Raw genomic sequence first — 20,473 nt, 5'->3', positions numbered from 1 at the left:
CCAGCTACCTTAGCTTCCTTTGAAAATCTCTGTCTGGAGCTGTGTATTTTTTAAAGGCAAGCTGATTTTGCTGTAATTTGCAAGATAAATACATAAGCCTCTCCTACTTCTATATTTAAAATAATTTCGTTGTAGTTGTCAATAAAAAGGCCCTCCTTATTTTCCTTAGGGAAGGACTAATTTGGGAGGATATTGACTGGACAGACAATGGAGAGTGCTTGGATCTTATTGAAAAGGTAATAAAGAATTTGGTACTGGTACTTATTTCTAGTTTTTGTTCTGAGGTAATATGTCTTTAAAACACTTGCCAACACAAAGAACGAGTGAAGAGAATGGTGGATCTTGCATGTTTAAATAGTGAACTTTTAATCGGATCATTTTTATGCATGGATATATTATAGATTATATTGTAAGCTCAATGTATGTATCCTTCCTTGTAGTAACTTTTAACAGTGTATGATTATATACAAAAGCAGTATTTGGAGATGATTAAAAAGAATAGAAAGATGGGGCAGAAAGAATGACAGTGTCTTGCTCCCGTCATGGCTTTTCATGGGATGTGAGTAGTCTTCATTTGTTGCCTGCCAATTTTCGCTTCATCCATAATTTTGTTTGTGTTCTGATTTGTACTAAAGGAACAGGTAAAAGAGCATGAAGTTTCTGCAGGGTTATTGGTAGGAACATTAGCGGTAATGGGCAGATGAGGTCTGAGTTCACTGCGTAGAAATTACAACTCAGACTGGATGACAAAGCCAAAGTTTTATATCGTTTCATCCATGTTCACTTCTGCCAGCAGTACAAGCGGGCTGCATGAGTTTATCTCCGTAGCAGGGTGTGTGGCTGCTTGAGTTTAGACGACCGCAGAAACTGATGGCAGCGGGCAGGGGATCCAGCTGCCAGGACGTGACTTCAGTCAGGACCGTGTGGTTTGTCAGGAGCTGCTCTGGGCCGATGGGAAGTGGCTTATTAAAATATGCACCTGGAGAACCGTGTTCTTCTGAGAGGCTATATCAACCTGAAGCTTGCTGAACACATTAATTAACTGCAGGGTAGCTTGCTTTGTTTACCACCTCTTCTAGTATGAGAAGTAGGGAACATCAAAGGAAATTACACAGAGGCGTATGCAAAGCAAAGGGAGGTTAGGTTTCACGCAGTGCGTAGTTAAACTGTGTATCTTTTGCTGTGCCCCTAGGCACTGTGGATGCTAAAAGTTTGCATTGATTCAACAACTAAGTAGATAATTTTATGGAAGAAAAAGTTTTGAAAGGTGGTTTACACAAACTCCTCCGATTTAAGGGACTCCTGATCATTGGAGGTCTCGAAGGCTGGGGATATATTCTGGGGCAATGTCATTGCGTGCACCTAAAAACTGCCTACATCAGCAGAACTGTTGCTTCTTCCAGTAGCTTCTTTTTCTTTATTTTGCCCATGTATCATACGCTGTATGTTTCAAAAGGAGCGTTGCCAGAAAAATAGGATTGCAGTCCTCTGTGAGAGTGGGGTTTTAGTCATGTACAGGTGGTTTTGCGCCTCTCTGCACACAGCAACTTCAAGGACTTTGTGATTTTTCCAAACTGGGGGCAACATCTGTGTCCATCTGTGCACTAATTCATCTTCTGCCTCTCCTTGCTCTTCTAGAAACTGGGGCTGCTGGCGCTCATAAATGAAGAGAGTCATTTTCCTCAAGCTACTGACTCCACCTTGCTGGAGAAGTTGAATACCCAGCATGCTGTATGTGATGTTTTGCTCATGTTTTCTGTGCAAATTATGGAAGGTCTCTTTGATTCCATAGAAATTCATGGTTCAAATATATGGGTGCATAGTTGTAGAGGCTGTTTTGGATGTGATCCTACTTCCATGGCAATCCATATCATTTGCTTTCAAGACTGAGTTGGTTACCTGGAAGAACATATCCTTGTTACTGTCCAGATAAAGGTTTCCATATTGGTGAATAAGCCAATTTCTGCTCTTAGAGTTCTGACAACCTGCAGTAACTCAGATTACTTAGATCTTCAATTTCCCTTGATTTAATGAAGTATTCACCTTGATGTCATTTACTGAAAGGTTGCTGTTTCCTCTGTCTGGATTAATGTTACCTTTATTTGTGATCCAAGAATTATTTTCGAGAATTTCTGGGATACAAGTGTATCTACCAGTCTTTGTAACTGCCAGTTTAAGACAGAGCCTTCTTTTTCAAAGTGCCTTTAATAGATGGTTCTACCAGATGGGTTCAAGTTTAGTATAATGCCTTTTTAGATACTATAAATCTGTTACTACTGCATTTGAAGCAGCCCAGACTAACAAATCCTATTATTGTTATAAGTTGCTTGTTTGCTTTTGGAGCACTAATCTTCCAGGGAGTTCACTGGAAGACAAAGGTTTGTTTAGGTCTGGGTTGAGAGGATAATGTGACCCTTCATATTGTTCCACTCCCTGACATCCCCCCCCCCCCCAAATATTTTTCTCTTTTCTTTCCCCTCCAATTAGAACAATCCTTTTTATGTAAAACCGAGAGTTGCCGTTCACAACTTTGGAGTGAAGCACTACGCTGGGGAGGTAATTTTCTTTTCTTTATTTGCTGAAATTATTCCAAATGGAGTTTTCATTAGCTTAATTTTACCCTGAGGCTGCTCAAAATTAACTAAAGCACTCTGTTCCCTCAGCACTTTTTACAGTACCACTCTTGCGAGAGGTACCTGACTACTTGGCTCGTTGTTTGAATCAGCTCTGTTTCCTGCTAGGTCCAGTATGATGTCAGGGGGATCTTGGAGAAGAACAGAGATACTTTCAGAGACGATCTCCTGAACTTGTTACGTGAAAGCAGGTACGTTTCTGCGATTTTTGTTTAGGACATGATATTAAGGGGTGTCGTTTCACCTAATTCTGCCAGGGTTTGAATATGTTAGATGTCGTGTACCATCAGACCTTGACAGAGTTGAAATGAGCATAGAGGAAATACCAGAGGTGCCTTGTCCTGGTTTTGGCTGGGACAGAGTTAACTTTCTTTTTAGTAGCTGGTACAGTGCTGTGTTTTGGATTTCGTGTGAGAATAATGTTGATAACATGCTGATGTTTTAGTTATTGCTAAGTAGCGCTTATCCTAAGTTAAGGCCTTTTCAGTTTCCCATGCTCTGCCAGCAAGCAGGTGTGCAAGAAGCTGGGAGGGAGCAGAGCCAGGACAGCTGACCTGAACTAGCCAAAGGGGTATTCCATACCATAGAACGTCATGCCCAGTATATAAACGGGGGGGAGTTGGCTGGGGGGGGATGCAGATCACTGCTTGGGCATCGGTCAGCGGATGATGAGCAATTGCATTGTGCATCACTGGGGTTTTTTTCCCTCTTTTTTTTCCCCTCTTCTTTTTTTTTTTTTTTGTTATATTCCTTTTCATTACTATTATTATTATTATATTTCATTATTACTATTGTTAGTATTATATTTTACTTTACTTATTAAACCATTCTTATCTCAACCCACGAGTTTTACCTTCTTTCCCAATTCTCCTCCTCATCCCACTGGGAGCAGGGAGGGGAGTGAGGGAGCAGCTGCGTGGTGCTTAGTTGCTGGCTGGGGTTAAACCATGACGTGCCTGTAAGCAGATCTGACTGTAATCAGTTCTCACAAAGTCGGGTTTTCCCACATTGTACAGTACCTCGTCCGTGTTCAGTCCAGGGGGTTGCTAAAGAGCTGACTTGCTACTCAGTAGTGAGTAAGGATGCTGAAAGCTGGTGATGGTTTTTAACTGTTTTAGGATGCCACACAGGCAGCATGCATGCATGGTTTTTTGCTTCACATACAGCCTGATTTGCTTGTATTTCTGGCATTCCATAATTTGGTTGAAAGCTTAGTGTCGGGGACCTACCACGGTGCCAATTGCCATATAGTAATTGCTTCAAAGGGAGAATTTGTGTAAAGATTTATGTTACTGAAAGTCTAAACTTGGATGTCTTTGGTACTTGCATGCCTCCTATCAGTCTGCTGTGTAAGGTCTCAGGATCCTTACAGTGGTACCCTGTGAGCCGGAGCAGTACCACGTCCCTTTTTGTAGGCGTATGGTTAAGACTCCAGGACACACAGCGGGGTGACAGAAGAGGAAGGAGCTGAGCCCGTGTGTTGCTGTCTCTGCTTCTGCCCTCACCCATCCCGTCCAGTCATCCTGCCTGGCTGTGCAAGTTGCTTGTTTGTAAATCCCTTAAGCCCTTCTGTGCAGGGGAAACTTAATAAGCGTTTCCCTCTCCATGTTGTTTGTTCTGGTTTCATGGCATATCTGACATAATATCTGTCAATTCAAGTATGTAGGTAGAAGTAATAAATGAGTTAAAGCTGCTAGGCCTGGTTTTGCTCTTGCACCATCATCTGTCTGGAGCTCAAGTTAAAAGGTCTGTGTTTCTGTAGAAGTGGTAAGAGGAGGATACCCGACTGATAGGGTAGAAAACAGTATACACAGCTGGTATCTGAAAGTGAGGCTCATGTGGGTGGTTATTTTGTCTTATGGCCCCAAACAAGCTGGAAGTCTTGTTTTTTAGTCTTTGTTTGGGTACAGTTCCCATTACAGTCAGCTGGAGTTTTGGTTGAGTGAGTGGAGTAAAATGCAGTAAGGACTCTAGGACTTCACACTTTGTTTTCCTAATGACATGTTGGGAGTGGAGAAGAAAGAACCTCCTTGTTTTGTTTTGCTTTGTTTTGTTTTGGTTTTTTTTTTCCCCCTTGCATAAATTCTGCAAAGACAACATCTACTGCTTATTAAAGATTACGGAGAAAATCAATACGCATTTTTTGGATGGAGGAGCTGCTTTCTAAGGGACAGTGCTTTCTTTGTATTCTGTAGTGGTAAACCTCATAGTCTGTTAAGATATACTTTAGAGATACTCTTTTTCTTTCCCATTTCAGTCTTGATTTCATCTATGATCTATTTGAACATGTTTCAAGTCGCAACAATCAAGACACTCTTAAATGTGGAAGCAAGCACCGAAAACCCACTGTCAGTCTCCAGTTCAAGGTTAGTTAATGTGTCGTCTCTGCTCTGTAGCTAATCAGTGATAGATAAACCCTGTTCAGTAAAGAACAGTTGCATATTAAAACAGGCAAAACTTCAGCATCAAAATTGAAACTGCACTTACTAATCAACTGATTGGCCATACTAGCTAGCTTCAAGCAGACACTAACCTTCGCGTCACACCATCTGCACAAAACTCCTGTTGCTTTCCACTTGCTTGTTTGTCCTTACCTTAAAGCTCATCTATTAAGTTGGTCTCTCTCATCCTGGTTTTTCTTTGTAGTCTAAAACCAAGCACAAAATCGCACAAAGCCTTACAGCAGTGCTTATATGCTAAGAAAAATGAGTACTGAATAAATACCTCATGAAGGTGTTGCCTTGCTTTTTAACTTAAAAGTTTGGAAAGCATTTTTATTAAATACTTTTTTATGAGGCTTTATAGCCCTCCCATCAAAAATGGCACCAAATTGAAATCTAGCATAAAGTCTATCTGCAGATTATTTAAAAGAGAAAGATTGGCACAAAACCTTTTCTAAATTGCATGAGTACAAGTCTGGATTAGTTGTCTTTCATTTTGTTTGAATTAATATACATTTGCACTGTTCATTCACTTTTTTTTAAAAAAGGGAGCAGACTCAAACCCCTTGAGGGCAGATTTTATCCTAATAGACTATTGCCAAGTGTTGGACAGAACAGAAAGGAGTGTATGCTGGGCATACTTTAATAAAAGACACTGTGTGTCTTTTATTAAAAAACACTAATGTTATATTTCTTGGACAGCTTGCTTTGTGCTACCATCGCTCGTCTCAGACAATACCCGCTTCTTGAGGTGAGGTGGTATTATTTGCTAGCTGTCTGGGATAGCAGAAGTTACTGTTTCCACTTAGTCATTTGTACCTGTGCAAAGTAGACCTTTAAGATGTTACTGTATAAAAATTGACCATGTTTTTGCACCCACTTTGCAAGGTAGAACATAATATAGAGTTCCTTCTCTTCTCCATCAGGGCTCCCAGACAACATAAAGTATGATAAAACATGAAATCAAAACATTGTTGCCTCTTATCTAAAGCTGCAGTAACTGACCATTTAACCAGCTGGGCTGCGTTACAAGAGGTTGACCTTCACATAGTGCTGTCCCCAAAGAATTAGGTTGGGTGTTTTTTCCATGTTTTAAAGCCTTCCAGGGATTAGTCCATCTCATTTCAACTGAAGATAAGAACTCTGCTTTCACAGTTTTATTCTCATGGTAGGTTGGTTAACTCTTCTTTTCGTTTGACAGCCTGCCTAATGCGTGCCTGGGGGTGCACGCAGAATAGCTGAGGTTAGATACCATCTGTTTCAGCCTATTGCTTAAAGCAGGACAAACTTCAGATTAGCTCGTCACCTGACAGTGACTTAGAGGCATGCAGCGCTGTGCAGAATCTGGCTCTCTGTACCACAGATGAATGTGAAAGTAGGTTAAATCATTTTTGTTTAGACTGACCAACTTTTCCAATCTCTGTAAGTAGTAGCCTGTGTTGAGAGAATTGGCTTAGTTGTCCATAGACATTGTAATGTTCACACAGGTTTAATACAGATGAAGCCTTTACTTTTTGAAGCTGTAAATATTTGTCTTTACACAAAAATATTTGTCTTTGTATCTTCTGACTGTTTAATGTTTGCTGCCCCCAACTCCTGGTCCATAGGCTGGCAAAGGCAAACAAACCAAGAACCATCATTTATGTTCCCAGTCACTTCACCATTTGCTCCCTTTGCTCTGTACGAGCTTCTATGCACAGCCACAACTCTGCCTGTTGCGTTTATCCCTTCATGTTTAATCATCAAGAAAGCCCTTGGTTTGCAGATTAAAGCAAGAACTTGTTGTAATAGACCGCCATGGGCAGTTTCACTCCAAAACATATGGTAGGACACACAGTGTTGCTCCTTTAAAAAGTGAATTTTCTGTCTCCTTGGCAGCCTGCTCTGTATCCTCTCTGCTGCCTGGCATGCAGTGCCACCTTCGAGGGGTGAATTATCATTGCTAGCTTTCTGGGCTCTTGAGAGCCTGGGCTCCCCGCCTATACAGTCATTTGTATCTCTGCAAAGTAAAGGCAAGACTTCAGTTTAAAATGGTTTATCATACTTAATGACACAGAATGAGGCAAGCTGGAATAAGATATGGAATGACGGCTCAGGCGGGAAAGGGGCGGATGTGTAATTAAAGTAATAATCATAAAAGGACTGAGGGATTTTTGTGATTTTTATCTCCAGGCTGAGGTTCAGGCAACTGATAGTCTAATGTGTATTGGGTCATTCAGAGTTCTAAAACTAGGAAAAACCCCATGTTTTCTTCTATGTTTTGTTTGTTTTTTTTTTTAGCTGAACCTTATAATCTCTCTTTTTATTGTTAAATGCAATTAGCTATCACATGAAATAACTGTGAAACTGTCTGCTTAATGCTGTTAGCATTGTTTTTCAATAAGATGTGTTTTCTTTACCACTCTATCCTTTACTCAGTTTTTGTTAATTTCAGGAGGGGGGTGTTTTAAAATCTAGTATTGATAAAACAATGTCTAATGTATTCTAACGTAACTCTTTTTTCAGAAATTTTTAATATTTTTTTCTACCCTCATGTTGGCTTACATTTATTATCAGAGTGTCCTTTCAGCAAGAAAGGTTGAGACTGCACAGGAGAGAGGAACTCCCTGTGCACAAAATGCTGCTGGTGGCAGGGAAAATGGAAAATGAGTGGGTATGGGGTGGTTGAAATGAAAAGAGGAAATCTGGTTTTGTGGGTATTTCAGTTTTACCTTAGACCCCTTATCCTTCCTTTTGACTTGCTTGAGTTTAGCAATTTGGGAATGTGGATCCTAACTCTTAAACAGTCATTCAAAAGATCCCTGAAACAGCAACTTTCCAATTTGGTGTTTCCTTATGAACAGTTTTCTTCATATCAATCTGTATATCTTGTTCACTGCAAAACGGTGATGATAGTTTTAATCAGAAGGGCTGGTGGAAGAAATCAACATGCATGTATTGATTCTGTATGTTCACATGCAAGAGCTTACATGGTACAGTAATTTCTGGTGTATACCACTAGGTGTTGCAGTTAGATATTGTCTGCAATGCTTAGCTGCAAGAGCTTTTGCCGGGGTATGCTGCTTGTACAAAAAGTCGACTTGTGAAGTGCTGTCTTCTTTCTACCTGTGTTTTAGGAATCGCTTCATTCTTTAATGGCGACGCTGAGTTCTTCAAATCCTTTCTTTGTTCGGTGCATCAAACCCAACGTGCAGAAGGTAAGACTTAAAATCGCGCCTGTCTTTCGTATATGTCTGAGGCCTAATCGTTCGCTGCCTGTCTGGCTATTTACCGCTGTGTGAAGCAGAGGGTGGCGTTCTTCACTGACTTTGTAAAAGGCTCTGCAAGGTGAAGGCACTGGGAGAGGCTTTTGATTTTTTTTTTTTGCACGTGGGCCGTGTCTTTGGTCTCCTTTTTAATGGTCACTGCTTACAACTCTGATAAATGACTGGCTCTAAGGATGGTTGTAAAAGGAACGTAGAAGGCTGCACTGCACATTTGACAACTCTGAGAGCGGCATTTTAGGAAGAAAATGTCAAAACTGCAAAGTTTGTTTTAAATCACTATAGGCAGTGAACGGTGGTGCATGTAGCAAAACTGGTGTGAATGACTGAGTCTCTGTCATGAGACTCTTAGTCTTTCAATTTATGTACAATTCTAGGTGTCTTCATGCGGGCTGTTTTCTTCTGTTACAGAATTATGTTTTTAAAACAGACTTGGGAACTAAGGCTTACTGTATCAATTTGTCTTTTGAGTCACAGATAATGAAAGGCAATGTCAAGACTTACTTAGATATGTTGGACGGCTCTCTAGAAATGAAGCAGTAATGGTATAGTAATTGCTGAAGTTAATATTGTTAGCCTGGTCCTGATATTCTGGCTTTTTGCGCATCTGTTTTTGGCTTTACAGACTGTTATTCAGGTATGGTCTGCTTATGTCAAAAACGCAATGGGCAGAGGTGCTAACGAATCTGGTTTACGGTTTTCACATGGCAACTTAGAAAGAAGTGACTTCGCTATAAATCCAGTTTTACATGTGTCCTGGTTTCGGCTGGGATAGAGTTAATTTTCTTCCTAGTAGCTGGTATAGTGCTGTGTTTTGGATTTAGTAGGAAAATAATGTTGATAACACACTGATGTTTTTAGTTGTTGCTAAGTGGTGTTTATACTAAGTCAAGGATTTTTCAGCTTCTCGTGCCCAGCCAGCAAGAAGGCTGGAGGGGCACAAGAAGCTGGGAGGGGACACAGCCAGGACAGCTGACCCAAACTGGCCAAAGGGATATTCCATACCATATGACGTCATGCCCAGTATATATACTGGGGAGAGGTGGCCAGGAGGGGCGGATCACTGCTCAGGGACTAACTGGGCATTGGTTGGCAAGTGGTGAGCAATTGCATTGTGTACCACTTGTTTTGTATATTCTAATTCTTTTAGTATTACTATTGTCATATTCTTATTATCATTATCATTCTTTTCCTTCCTTTCTGTCCTGTTAAACTGTCTTTATCTCAACCCATGAGGGTTTTTTTTTTTTAATTCTCTCCCCTATCACACTGTGTGGGGTGAGTGAGGGAGCAGCTGCATGGTGCTTAGTTGCTAGCTGGGGTAAAACAACGACAACATATTACATTTTTCTAGGATGTGTGGTTAATCAGGATGCTAACACATCAAACCTGGCAGATTTCATTGCAGGTTTTTGTGTTATCTGGACAGTACATCCTCGACTTTACATGTTTTCAGTTGCTAACTGCTAACTCCGCTTTTGCACTGTTACTCGTGGTGTGTCAAATAACATGCAGATTGTGGGCACCTTAGCAAGAGGGAGCAGCCTGGAAGTGAATAAGTCCTGCTTTCTGCGTCCTGAAGTGTTTGGTGCTCTGAGGTGTGCAGCCACCAGGTAGCCAAACCCACATGGATGACAATGCCTTGGCCAGCAGCTGGGGTCTGTGAGCCTATGTGTAGCAAAGCTCCTGATCACTGAGGGAGGCCAGTTTTGAAAAGCTTGTTCTCTTCCCTGCTCCCGTTTCTGCCTGGAAGCTCCATGATCCTTTTAAAGCCCACCTGCTACCACTGGAGGATACGAAGAATTTCAGTAACTCACACATTTTCCTTATTTGTCCTTTTGCATCTGAGTAAGGCTCATCTCCACAGTACCAAAGTCACAAGGATTTCCCATGGTTGATGCAAGAACCAGGCACTTGTTGCATTTCCATAGCAAGGAAAACACTGAGTTCCCACTCCCATGTTCCTTGTTGCTCTGCCAGTCTTTTCCCACTAGAATGCTCTATCCCTGACAAATTTGGCATATGCTACTATATCTGCACATATATTTTACTATCATTAAAACAAAGTTCTTACAGAATTAGCAGCTGTGCAAGCAGAAGGAGCTTGAGACAGTCTCAGGAAACCACGTCTAATTGCAGGAGTGCATGCAGGAACAGATTGGGAAATTCCTGTAGAGAATCCCTTTCAAAGTACTTATAAAATGTCACTGAAATCTTATACAAAAATGTTTGTCCTTGTTTTCCATTTGCTTTAATTTGATTGCAAATTTAACTTGATTCAATGGCTTTACCAAATAAGAAATCCTATTTGAAGAGCAAGAGTAGAGAAAAGGGTCACACAGTTTACCTGTTGTAGCTGGAAAATAAGAAGGAAAGCCATATGTAATACTTGTCGATGGCATTCTTCACTCAGGGAAGTGTGCAAAAATGTGTTTTTTGGGATTTACTGTTTTAAGTTTTGTCCACTGTGCACCGCGCTCTGTTCCCCGCCGTGTCTCACAGACACTGATTTTTAGTGCCAATCTTGTGACATTGTTAGTGTTGCTCCTTCTGCAATGGTGCAGGTACAGAAGCAGGCACATGAACAGCATTTGGCTCCTCTGCAGTTCAGCTGGATTCTGTGGATGCACATCACGTTAAACATTTCATAGTTTATCCTGTCATACAACTTGTTGCTTCTTTTCAGTTAGACAAAGGAAAATAAGGTGAGTCAGTTTGCATAGCTCTGAACCAGCACAGCTCAGAGACATGTAAGCTGTACATGGACTACCAGGGATAACCATATACATGACTCATTGTGCAGGGTTGGTTAGAAACATAAGTGCTTGAAACATTCGAATGAGCCACTGAAACGGAGAAAGTGGGATTGAAAGAAAGTAAAAATCTTCACTAAGCATTTTCCTCTGTGTTTTCCTTCTGTAGTTTTTACTCTCCAGTGATGGTGATGCAGAATGATAAAATGTCGCTCTTCAAAAAGTACTTAAACAGTGCTTGCCAAATAACAAATTATGTGAAAGAAAGGGGTGTTTTAATTGCTTTTTTGAAATATGCAGCATTAAAGGAGAGTTGGACCAGAGAAACTCAGCAAGGAGAGACCTGAAGTTGTGTTATCATGGGCAAAGCCTCTTAAGCTACTCGTTGCTCTCTGGGTTGGGTACGAATAGGTGACACACCTATCGGCAGGCATCCTCTGTAACTCTGGAGGGGAGGAGCTGGTGGTGCTTGAAGAGCTGTTTTGCTCTGGAAGTATGTTTAAATTCTGTAGGTGAATGAGGTTTAGCAGATGGAAGACAAATTCAAGCCTTTAAAAAGCAGAACGTGCAACAGACAGTACTTCCTCTGCTCTTCTAGACATTAAAGCATATTCATGTTGGATAAGAGATGTAATAATTTACAGTAATTATTTGATTTTTTTTAATTGATCAAAAGTTTAATTTTTAAATATGTTACAGTGGCAAGCAAAAACAATTCAGCATATGCAGTAAACCACTGAACATTTACATATCAAAGCAGGATCTACACTCATTAGTGCAATTTCATAAAGGGAGCACACAGAGTACATGACCTTTTGTCACAAGACATTTTAGCGAGCAGGCCTCAGACAGAAGAACAGAGGACCCATTAATCTTTGGGAGACCCCCAAACAATCAGTGTATCTGTTTTCACAGTTTCCAGTCTGTTCTGAACTAGCCATAACGTGGAAACTTTTCCACTTGGTATGCTTAATGAATATTTTTGCTAATGAAGGGTCTTTCTCCTCAGCTCCCCTTATCTTCAGTGCAGCTTGCAGAACTACATATCATTTCATCCTTTTGAACTTTGACACATCTTTCTCTGTTTCTTGGTCTCATGTTTCTTTTCCTACCTCCTGTTCTATTCGATAATGATTCCTCCCTGCAACCTTGCCTTCTCTGGTCTCCAGCTATCCCTTTTTGTGCATCTTAAATTAAAAAAAAAACAACCAACAACAACACCACAAAAAAAAACCCACAAAAAAACCCCAAAACAAAAAAGACTGTCTTTTTAAAACAAGCTACAACCATTGCTACAGCCATCAGCTGAATGTTTCTTCCAGCTTGCTGCTATTAATAAAGTTGCTAAGCCTTGGTGCCGCTCAGGAGACAGTTCAGGGTAAATTTAAGATCTGAACTTCCTATGCAAGCTGTTCAGAGGCAGAAATTTTCCTGTTGGCCAGAAGGAGCCAGCCTCAGGCAGATTGGCTCAAATGCCTTCTCAAGTTCCCTTCTCCATTTAGGATTTTTCTTTAGAAAATATATTGGCATAATCATAGTGAGTGGCATAACATTGGCATAATAATTGCGAGTGGCCCCCATCTCTGGCATCTGCATGGCCTCGTCTGTGCTGGTCTCTTAAAACCTCGATTATTACAGCTTGTTTCTGTAATTCCCTGTTCTTGAGACTTCAGCAGGTTCAGATGCAGATGTTCTCTCATGCATGTAGATAGGTGCATCCACTTCTCTTTGGTTACAGATCTAAGTCCAGTTTGGTCCTAATAGGCAAAATCTGGCTTCGTTAGAGTTGGCATGAAATATTTGATGTAGACAAGAATTTCACTTTTTTGTTGTTGTTGTCTGTTTTTTTGTTAAGGAAACCTGTGTTCGTGTGTGCTGCCTGAACAGGATTGCAGGGTCTCTACTCACCTCCCTGTCTGCTCATTTATTGTCTGTCTCATTCCTCTGTTGCAGTGATGGTCTTGCCACTGGCAAGATAAAAGCTGCCTTCTCTGAAGCTTGTGAGCTCTGAAGGAGCAATTCTGTTTCTCTGCAGGTTTTTTATATTAATTTTTGTAATCTTAAAATTTAATTAGGTAAGGTAAAGAAATGAGACAAAATTAAACCTGTATTGTAAACCTGCTGCAGGGTAGGGGTTACAGGGAGCAACAGAAAAAGTGAAACTAGTAATAACTTTGCAATTCAAAGAAAGACTGGTAGAAAAAGGTCTGTAATAAATTCTGTGAGGCTTAGTGCTGCTTAGGAGACCTATCATGATCCATATTCAGTCTGGGAAAATTATTATCAAGGCAGTAAGATTGCTAACCGCTTCTGGGGACAGAGCCATTTAAAGGGATCAAGGTATGGCTATTGGCACCTGCAGTGTGCTTTGAGGCACAGGTCATTAATAGCCGTGAGACACCCTGGAATAGCAAGCTGTGTGTCCCCTAATATGAAATAAGATGCAAACCTATTTCGCTTGGCGTCTGAATTAAACTTGTGCTCTTAAAATAACTCTGAATCATTACAAACATAAGTATAACATGATACCAACCTAAACACCAGTTAGAAGTACAGCTCAGGAACGCGGTACAAAGGAACAATGAGAGAACAGCTTGGCCCCGTCTGCAAGGATGATTGTATGCTGGGTGTGGAGCAGGTACAAGTTCAGTGAATGCAGTATGTGCACTGGTTGTCAAGCTGGAATTGCAGTATTGTCGTATTGAGACTTCACTGTATGAATTACTGAGTTTGCCTTGTAGAGAGATTTTTTTGCAGAAATATGGATAAGGACAGTGCAAGTCTAATGCTGCTGCATTGAGAACAGCATTGACGTAAACCCTTGAAAGATGCAGGGAGGGAGACTCTGAGCTTCAAGGATATTCTCTGAGCTTCAGGGATATTCTACTGTACCTTCAGCACAGGATTGCTAAGCATCTGGATAAAACTTTACTTCTAAAAGTCTTTATTTTAAAAAACTATCCTTAATAAATTGGTCCAGCTTCAAACTTCTATGTACATCCTACTGCAGTTGTATACCAAGCATGTGCTTTATACACCAACGTCAGTTACTCAGAAGACTGGGTCTCCTTACTGGGGAGTAGGTACCTTTGTGGGTTTTTAAAGATGCTGAGCCCAGCAGTTAAAAGCTAAAAAGTGTTAGGCCCTACATGGAGGCGTCTCTATGGCTTACTCAGTTGCAGAGCCCTGGGGTAGCCCTTCTGCAGCAAAGCTGCAATGTTCTCTGGTACTGGGAGCTAGCAGATCACAGGGTAAATTTGACTTGCTATCCATAAGAAAAAGGGAATAGAAAGCCTGATCATCACGTTAATAGCTACTCTGTCATACTTCGAAAGTAAAGGGAATAGATTATATGGCCCAGGTACAGCTGCTGGGTGTGTGCGGTGCTATCTGGAGAAAGTTAAGGTCTAGTAGTATTCATTTACAGCTGTATAAGCAGCTCATGTATTAGAGATCCTTATTGCCAGTTTTAAAAATCTCTCTTTAATCTCAGTTGTTCTCAATAAATACTTGTTTTAAGAAGGCTTTCTGGCTGCCAATTACTGTTGTCATTGCTTCTGGAGGAAGCAGAGCCACAGGCTTTGCGCAGAGATCGGGCTTGCTGGGGCAGCGTGGGTCAGGCTCTGGGAGCTGCTGTTCAGGCTCATCCTTTGGGAGGAGAGCAGCCATTTCCCAAAACCATAGCATGTTGGCCTGATCTCGCAGGCTGACAAGCGCACAGGGCCAAATACAAACTATTCATCCTTAGCCCTTTAACTAGTCCATAAGGCTTTATTGTTCGTAATCAGGAAGGCGTAGTCACAAGGTGTGGCATCGTGCCTGGCCAACGTCGCTTAATTCAGCTATCTGGATCTTGTCACCTTGGGTTTTGCAGAATTACATAGCTTCAAATCAAGACTTGTGGAGTATGTTCCAGCTGCATCATTTTCTGACACATCACTTGAGTAATTAGGTCAGGTGCTAGAAGACTCCTTAGGTAAAAGTGATTGGGAGAGTGGGCGTGAGGAAGGCAATCGCTCCTGCTCGCAAAGTGCCAGCAGTAATGTTAGGTGTGAATCTGAATCCCTGGCTGAAAGAACAGGACGATTCCTGCAAGGAGTTTCGTGCTGCACAGGCAGTGCCTGTCTTCTGTGTCGCCTCCGAAAGATCGCTCCCATCACTCCTGCGGTGCAGCATGTTGGTTATGCTGCCCGGGAGCCACTGGGTTGTCCCTTTGTCCCCATCTCAGAGCATTGCTGCTTGCTGGGCTGAAGTAGGTCATTCCACTCTCCAGGCAATCACCCAGACAGGCATGTCCTTCTTCTTCATCAAGGTTTGTTGTTTACTAAGCAGGGCTGCCTAGGCATCCCTTTGCTAAGTGTATTAGGATTTGTCTTTCAGTGACCGTGGTATAAGGAGTTTAAAATTGAGATGTTTAAGGCTGGGGATAGAGAGCTGAGATGGGATGCTGCTGGGGAGGGAGCAGATGCTGTGCTGTAAAGATTGCATCAAACTCCAGGCAGTGCAGGCAAACAGATTTTTGCATGTTTTGCAGCACGTACATGCACAGTTGCCAAGTTTCGCGGAAAGATCATTTGGTAGGACTCTGTCCACAAGTGGTAGGAGTCATTTTTGGATCTCAGTAGCGGTGGCAGTGTGCTCTTGTGAGCAGGGTGGGGCGACGCATGGAGAGCAAATGCTGCTTCAGGAGGGACTTGGGAGGAGGTGGCCCAAATGGCAAAGTACCAGAACAATTCTGGGGAAAAATAAAATGCCTAGGGGTGGGGTATTTTTAAAGAGCAACACTTGCTGTGTAGTTCAGTGTAATATGTAGAAGTGAGAAGAATTTTGACTGCTGCAGCAGCAATTGATCTGTCAGCAGCAGAGGGTCTTACTGCCTCCAGCTGACTTGAAGCACTGCAATAATTCTGCATTTTGTGCCACCTGATGGATTTTTTGTGTTTTATGAGTTCCTTCATATGCGATTGTGTGACATGGATGGGCATTCGTGGAACTGCAACTACTGATCCCAAGTCTGAAGTATTTGCTTTTTATAAATACCGAGCAAAGAACTTGGCTTTTCTTCCTTCTTGTGCACTCTACCAAGTATTTGAATTGCGAGCATTGTCATGCAAATGTGTGTGCAGAAAAACTGTGTCCTTCATCAAGCTTTGGAAGTTTTCTTTTTTAACTACAACAAAAAAATCCCCCCACATCTCTAGATGGCAGTTTACATTCAAATCCTGTTTGCTGTGTTCTCATGGTAACTACTCCAAGGGAATATGCACAGTCCATGATAAATAGACGTCCTTAGAGCTCCAAAAGCGTCGCTGGGGTACAGAGTATTGTTCTCTAGCAAAAACTTCAACGTTCGTAACTCCCTTGCTAAACTGTGTCTTAGGGCATTTTGTGCATTTTATCTCTTAAGTTTTAGGAATTTGTTGGCTGTGAAATATATTTACATTCTTGATGCCTATAAGGTGAGATTAGCCCTCGTGTCCTGTTAGTCAGGAATATCTACAGCGATTGCTGTAGAGCCAGCCCTCGCTAGGCTTGACTTCCTTTGAGTAGCAGCAGGAATGAATTAAGCAAGTACAGCCAAAGATATCACATGAAAGACTTGAAATACCAGTGAGCTGAAGAAAGCCCTGTTCTGTGTGTGTCTGTGTGTGTGTGCGTAGCTGCAACTGCTAAAGATTCAGTTTTTCACAATGGGCGAACGCTGAAGGGTGAAAAAGCCTTAAAAGGTAAGGGGTTTAATTCACGCAGGTTTTTTAATAATTTTAATCTTGCACACTTGGAGCTGCAGTGGACTTGTAGAAAAAGAAAAGAAACTGCCTGGAGTTTGGCTGAGCAAGCTGTACTGGAAATGTTTCTGTGCTTGTATTTTCTTTTAAAGAGGGTAAATGCACGCAGAATCAAGTTTATGAAAAAAATGACTAAATTTACTGGTCTAATCATATTTTTGAACGCCAAGAGAGCTTTGCTGCCAAGCAGTCTGCTTTAATAAATCACACTCTGTTTGAAAGTTAAAGGGGTGATTGTTCACAGAGCAGGGAAAAAGTCAGCAGCAGTAGAGCTGTGTGTGCAGAGGGGGGAAGACCGACCTGTGTTGTAGTGATGGGCTGCTTTCTGGAGAAAGATCTTTTCTGTCTGTGGCGTAGATTCAGGAAAACCAGCTATGTAAAGTTTAGGACCGTAGTATTCCTGTAATTTATTAAGGCATAAGGCATGGCTGCAGTTTTGCTTTGATTACATGATAAGAAAGCGACACTGGGGACAAGTGTGTTCGGGGTGGGGGGAGTCCAGCAAGATACCTGCAGCACCCAGAAGTCTAAATTAATTTTGTAGTTTTACTGGACAAACTTGATGGGGCACATTTGAGACAGTAATTTTTTTGCCATAGAAATACAGGAAATGGAATATGCCTGGGAAAAAAAAAAATTAATTGCAGTAGTAATGGAAGGGATACCATAACAGCAGTATATTTTGACTTTGTTTGCTGTGTCACCTCCCCCCTTCAGCCCCCGATGAAATAAACCCCCCAGCCTAGCAGGTAAAATAGCTCTGTTCTTCACTGCTGATTGCCTTTACTTCTGGGATCTGCATTTTGCTCCCTGCTTTCCCACTTAAAGAGCTTGCCTCTGCAAACATTAGAATTCAGCCACAGGGTAGAAAATTAGGATAAAATTGCTTGAGAGAACCTGTTATGAAGGGAATGGGTTTGATCCTGCATCATTGAAGTCTATGGGAGTTTTATTCTGGTGTCAAGAAGAGCAACCCTAGATTTGCCTTGCAAATCTAGATGGAGGAGATATGATCTGGTAAAGTGCCTGTGGGACTGGGAAAGGGGTTTCTCATAACTTATAGTTGTTCTTCTCTCAATGATGTTAAGATGTGTCCTTTTAAACCCAAAGTGGTAACAGTGCTGGTAGGTCAAAATGTAGGTATTTTTGTGGTGTGGAACATCAGTGATATGTATTTAGTATTTCTTTTGCTAAAACTGCTTAGTTTCAAAAAAGGTAAGATTTGTTTTTCATTTGTTGGCTTATTAAAAAAATGTGTTTACAACCAGTAACATAAATGGAAGCATAACAACAATGATTTTTTCCAATACAGCTAGATTACTGATAGGAATTATCTGAAAGTTACAGTATTGTCCCAACTATTCACAGATCTTTGTCAGAGCTACCCTCAGAACACAAAACCTATGTCAAGAGCAGAAGGTAATGTTGTTTAAGAGTAGACTTGGGTCAGTTGCTAAACTTTTTTCTCTTTAACTGTATCTATCTGTTTACGTGTGTGTATATATATGTGGCTTTTCTTAATTTAGTCACAGGATGCGTCGAAGAAGCAAAGACTTCATGGGGGGAAAAAGTCACTGTGATGAATTTGTAAGGACTAAGTACACTTCAGAACATCTGCTGTCACCTCATAAGATGGAACTTTAAACATGAAATGGTTACTGAAAGCGCATCAAAGCATCTTATCTTTGTTGTCTAACTTACACTCAGAATTTACTGTTTCTGGTGGTTTTAGGCAGTTTAGAAGCCTAGGAAGCAAGGCAGGTCCATTCCTAACACTGTCATCAGAATTACAGAAGTGAGGTTGTGGTTTCAGTTGTATGAAGTGGAATGTAGTAGCTGTAAAGTCCGTGTTTCAGGACATAGGCTGAGTCGTAGCTGTGTGACGGCAGTCAGCCTGAACTACAGGAAGTTTTTGGCTGACAGATGCTGAGGTTTGAGGTTGCTGCTCTTGGTTTGTCTACTCCATGTTCCTGATGTTCGTTCCCTGTTCAGGCTGGGGAAGGCTCATTCATGGGAGCTTTGCTGGGGAGGTGGTAGCACCACAACTCCTCAGGCTCTGTGGGCAGTATTAGTTTTGTTGTTCAGTCCCGAGCACAGGGTAAGCGTACACTCTGTTAAGGTCTGTGAAGTTGCTGGTGAGCTAAGAAGGCCATTGCACCATGTAAATCATTCATTTTCATTTTGGCTGCCACCTTGGATTGTCACACACCTGTGAGCATTGCGCAATGTTTAGTGTAGAAAAGGCAAGTTTGTCACCAAACTCATAGTGCTATGTTACATTTCCACCATTTACATGATGAGATCTATTGTGGCATTTTTGAAACTTAGTCTCTGTAGATCTAGAAATCTTAAACGTTAAGTATGTGGTAAGTAGGGGCTTTTGGGGGGTCTCAAAACTTTTAATAGTCAAGCAGAGGTAAAGTAGATGGGTTGAGAGAAGACATCCACTTTCAGAAAGCCAGATAAATACCAAATCGTCTGTGATACTGGCTTTCTGGAATGAATGGCTGCCCCAGATTCAGTATGAAAAGGATGAGTATGTCCATCTGCAGCTTGCCAGCCACACCATTTGTGCATATTTAGCCAAAACGAAACAGTGTCCAGCCTCATTAAGGAAGTAGTCTTTCAAAGGGAGAAATGATGGTTTTTGTTAAAAGTGGTTTAGCACTTAAATTAGCTTCACAGAAGTTTTTAATGTAAGCAAACAATTCGCATAGCGAACAAAGTCGCATTTAGGAAGGCTGATTCTACCTTCAGTGTCTCTTTCCGACTCAAACATTAAGGGTTATGTTTTGTTGTATATTTAAGCCAGCCTAGGAATTTCTCAGGGGAGAAATGGCTGTTCAGCCATCCAAAATTGCCATTTCCCTGTGACTACTGGTGCGCACAACATAGCGCGTCTCAGATCAGCCCAGTTCTTAAAGGGCCTGTACATCTCATTGACCTCAATGAGCTCTAAGCACATGTCTAAATGCTTTGCTTAAGTTATTACTGGTTTTATGCTGCTTTGGCCAGCACATAGCAGAGTACATGGAGCCACGATGCCTCTTGTCACACAGCTTTGAAGGGGAGAGAGGCGTATGTGCAGCTCCCTTAGTTGCGTACCCAGCCTAAAGTTGCAAGTTGTCTGTGCAGAGCAGAAGAGAAGACTTCTTACATCTGTTGCGCCAGTGGTGTGGAGTCCATGCTGCTGGCCAGTCCCAGGAGAACGTAGTGCTGGTATGTCAGCAGTGAAAGTGCATCTAACTGATCATGGCATCTCAATAGCGTGTTTTCACCACGATCAGAAAATATGGAAGAAGGATAGAAAAAATCCACTTCTGGGGCAGGAAAAGCCATATTATTTAAATGTGACACAGCAGATTGTAAAACCATAAGTAAGGGCAGAACTTTTCTCCACAGGATCATCTCAAAAATGGATAGAATCAACAAAGCGTGTGCTTCATCTAACTAAGAAAAGATGGAACTAGCCTTAGTGAAACAAAGGGCCATTGACCGGCATCCCTGCCTGTAAATTCTGCAGGCTTTGTGGAGATGAACAGTGGCATCGCAATTAAATTACTCAGAAGGTGGTTGAATGTTAAATTAGTTAGGTCC

At 41.5% G+C, this 20,473-nt stretch overlaps 1 protein-coding gene across 1 annotated transcript in view; it reads left to right on the top strand.

Moving 5' to 3' along the window:
* MYO10 (myosin X) overlaps window positions 1-20,473 on the top strand; it is a 174,966-nt gene that overhangs the window by 108,900 nt on the left and 45,593 nt on the right. The window contains exons 14-19 of the mRNA XM_050890685.1: window positions 170-236; window positions 1,639-1,731; window positions 2,488-2,556; window positions 2,742-2,824; window positions 4,891-4,999; window positions 8,191-8,271. Coding sequence (XP_050746642.1) covers window positions 170-236; window positions 1,639-1,731; window positions 2,488-2,556; window positions 2,742-2,824; window positions 4,891-4,999; window positions 8,191-8,271 — 502 coding nt within the window. The remainder of the gene's footprint in view (window positions 1-169; window positions 237-1,638; window positions 1,732-2,487; window positions 2,557-2,741; window positions 2,825-4,890; window positions 5,000-8,190; window positions 8,272-20,473) is intronic.

The sequence above is a fragment of the Gymnogyps californianus genome, chromosome 2, assembly GCF_018139145.2.
Source record: "Gymnogyps californianus isolate 813 chromosome 2, ASM1813914v2, whole genome shotgun sequence".
In the NCBI taxonomy this organism is placed as follows: Eukaryota; Metazoa; Chordata; class Aves; order Accipitriformes; family Cathartidae; genus Gymnogyps; species Gymnogyps californianus.
Note: the sequence above shows the minus strand (reverse complement) of the source record. Positions and strands in the feature narration are given on the sequence as shown.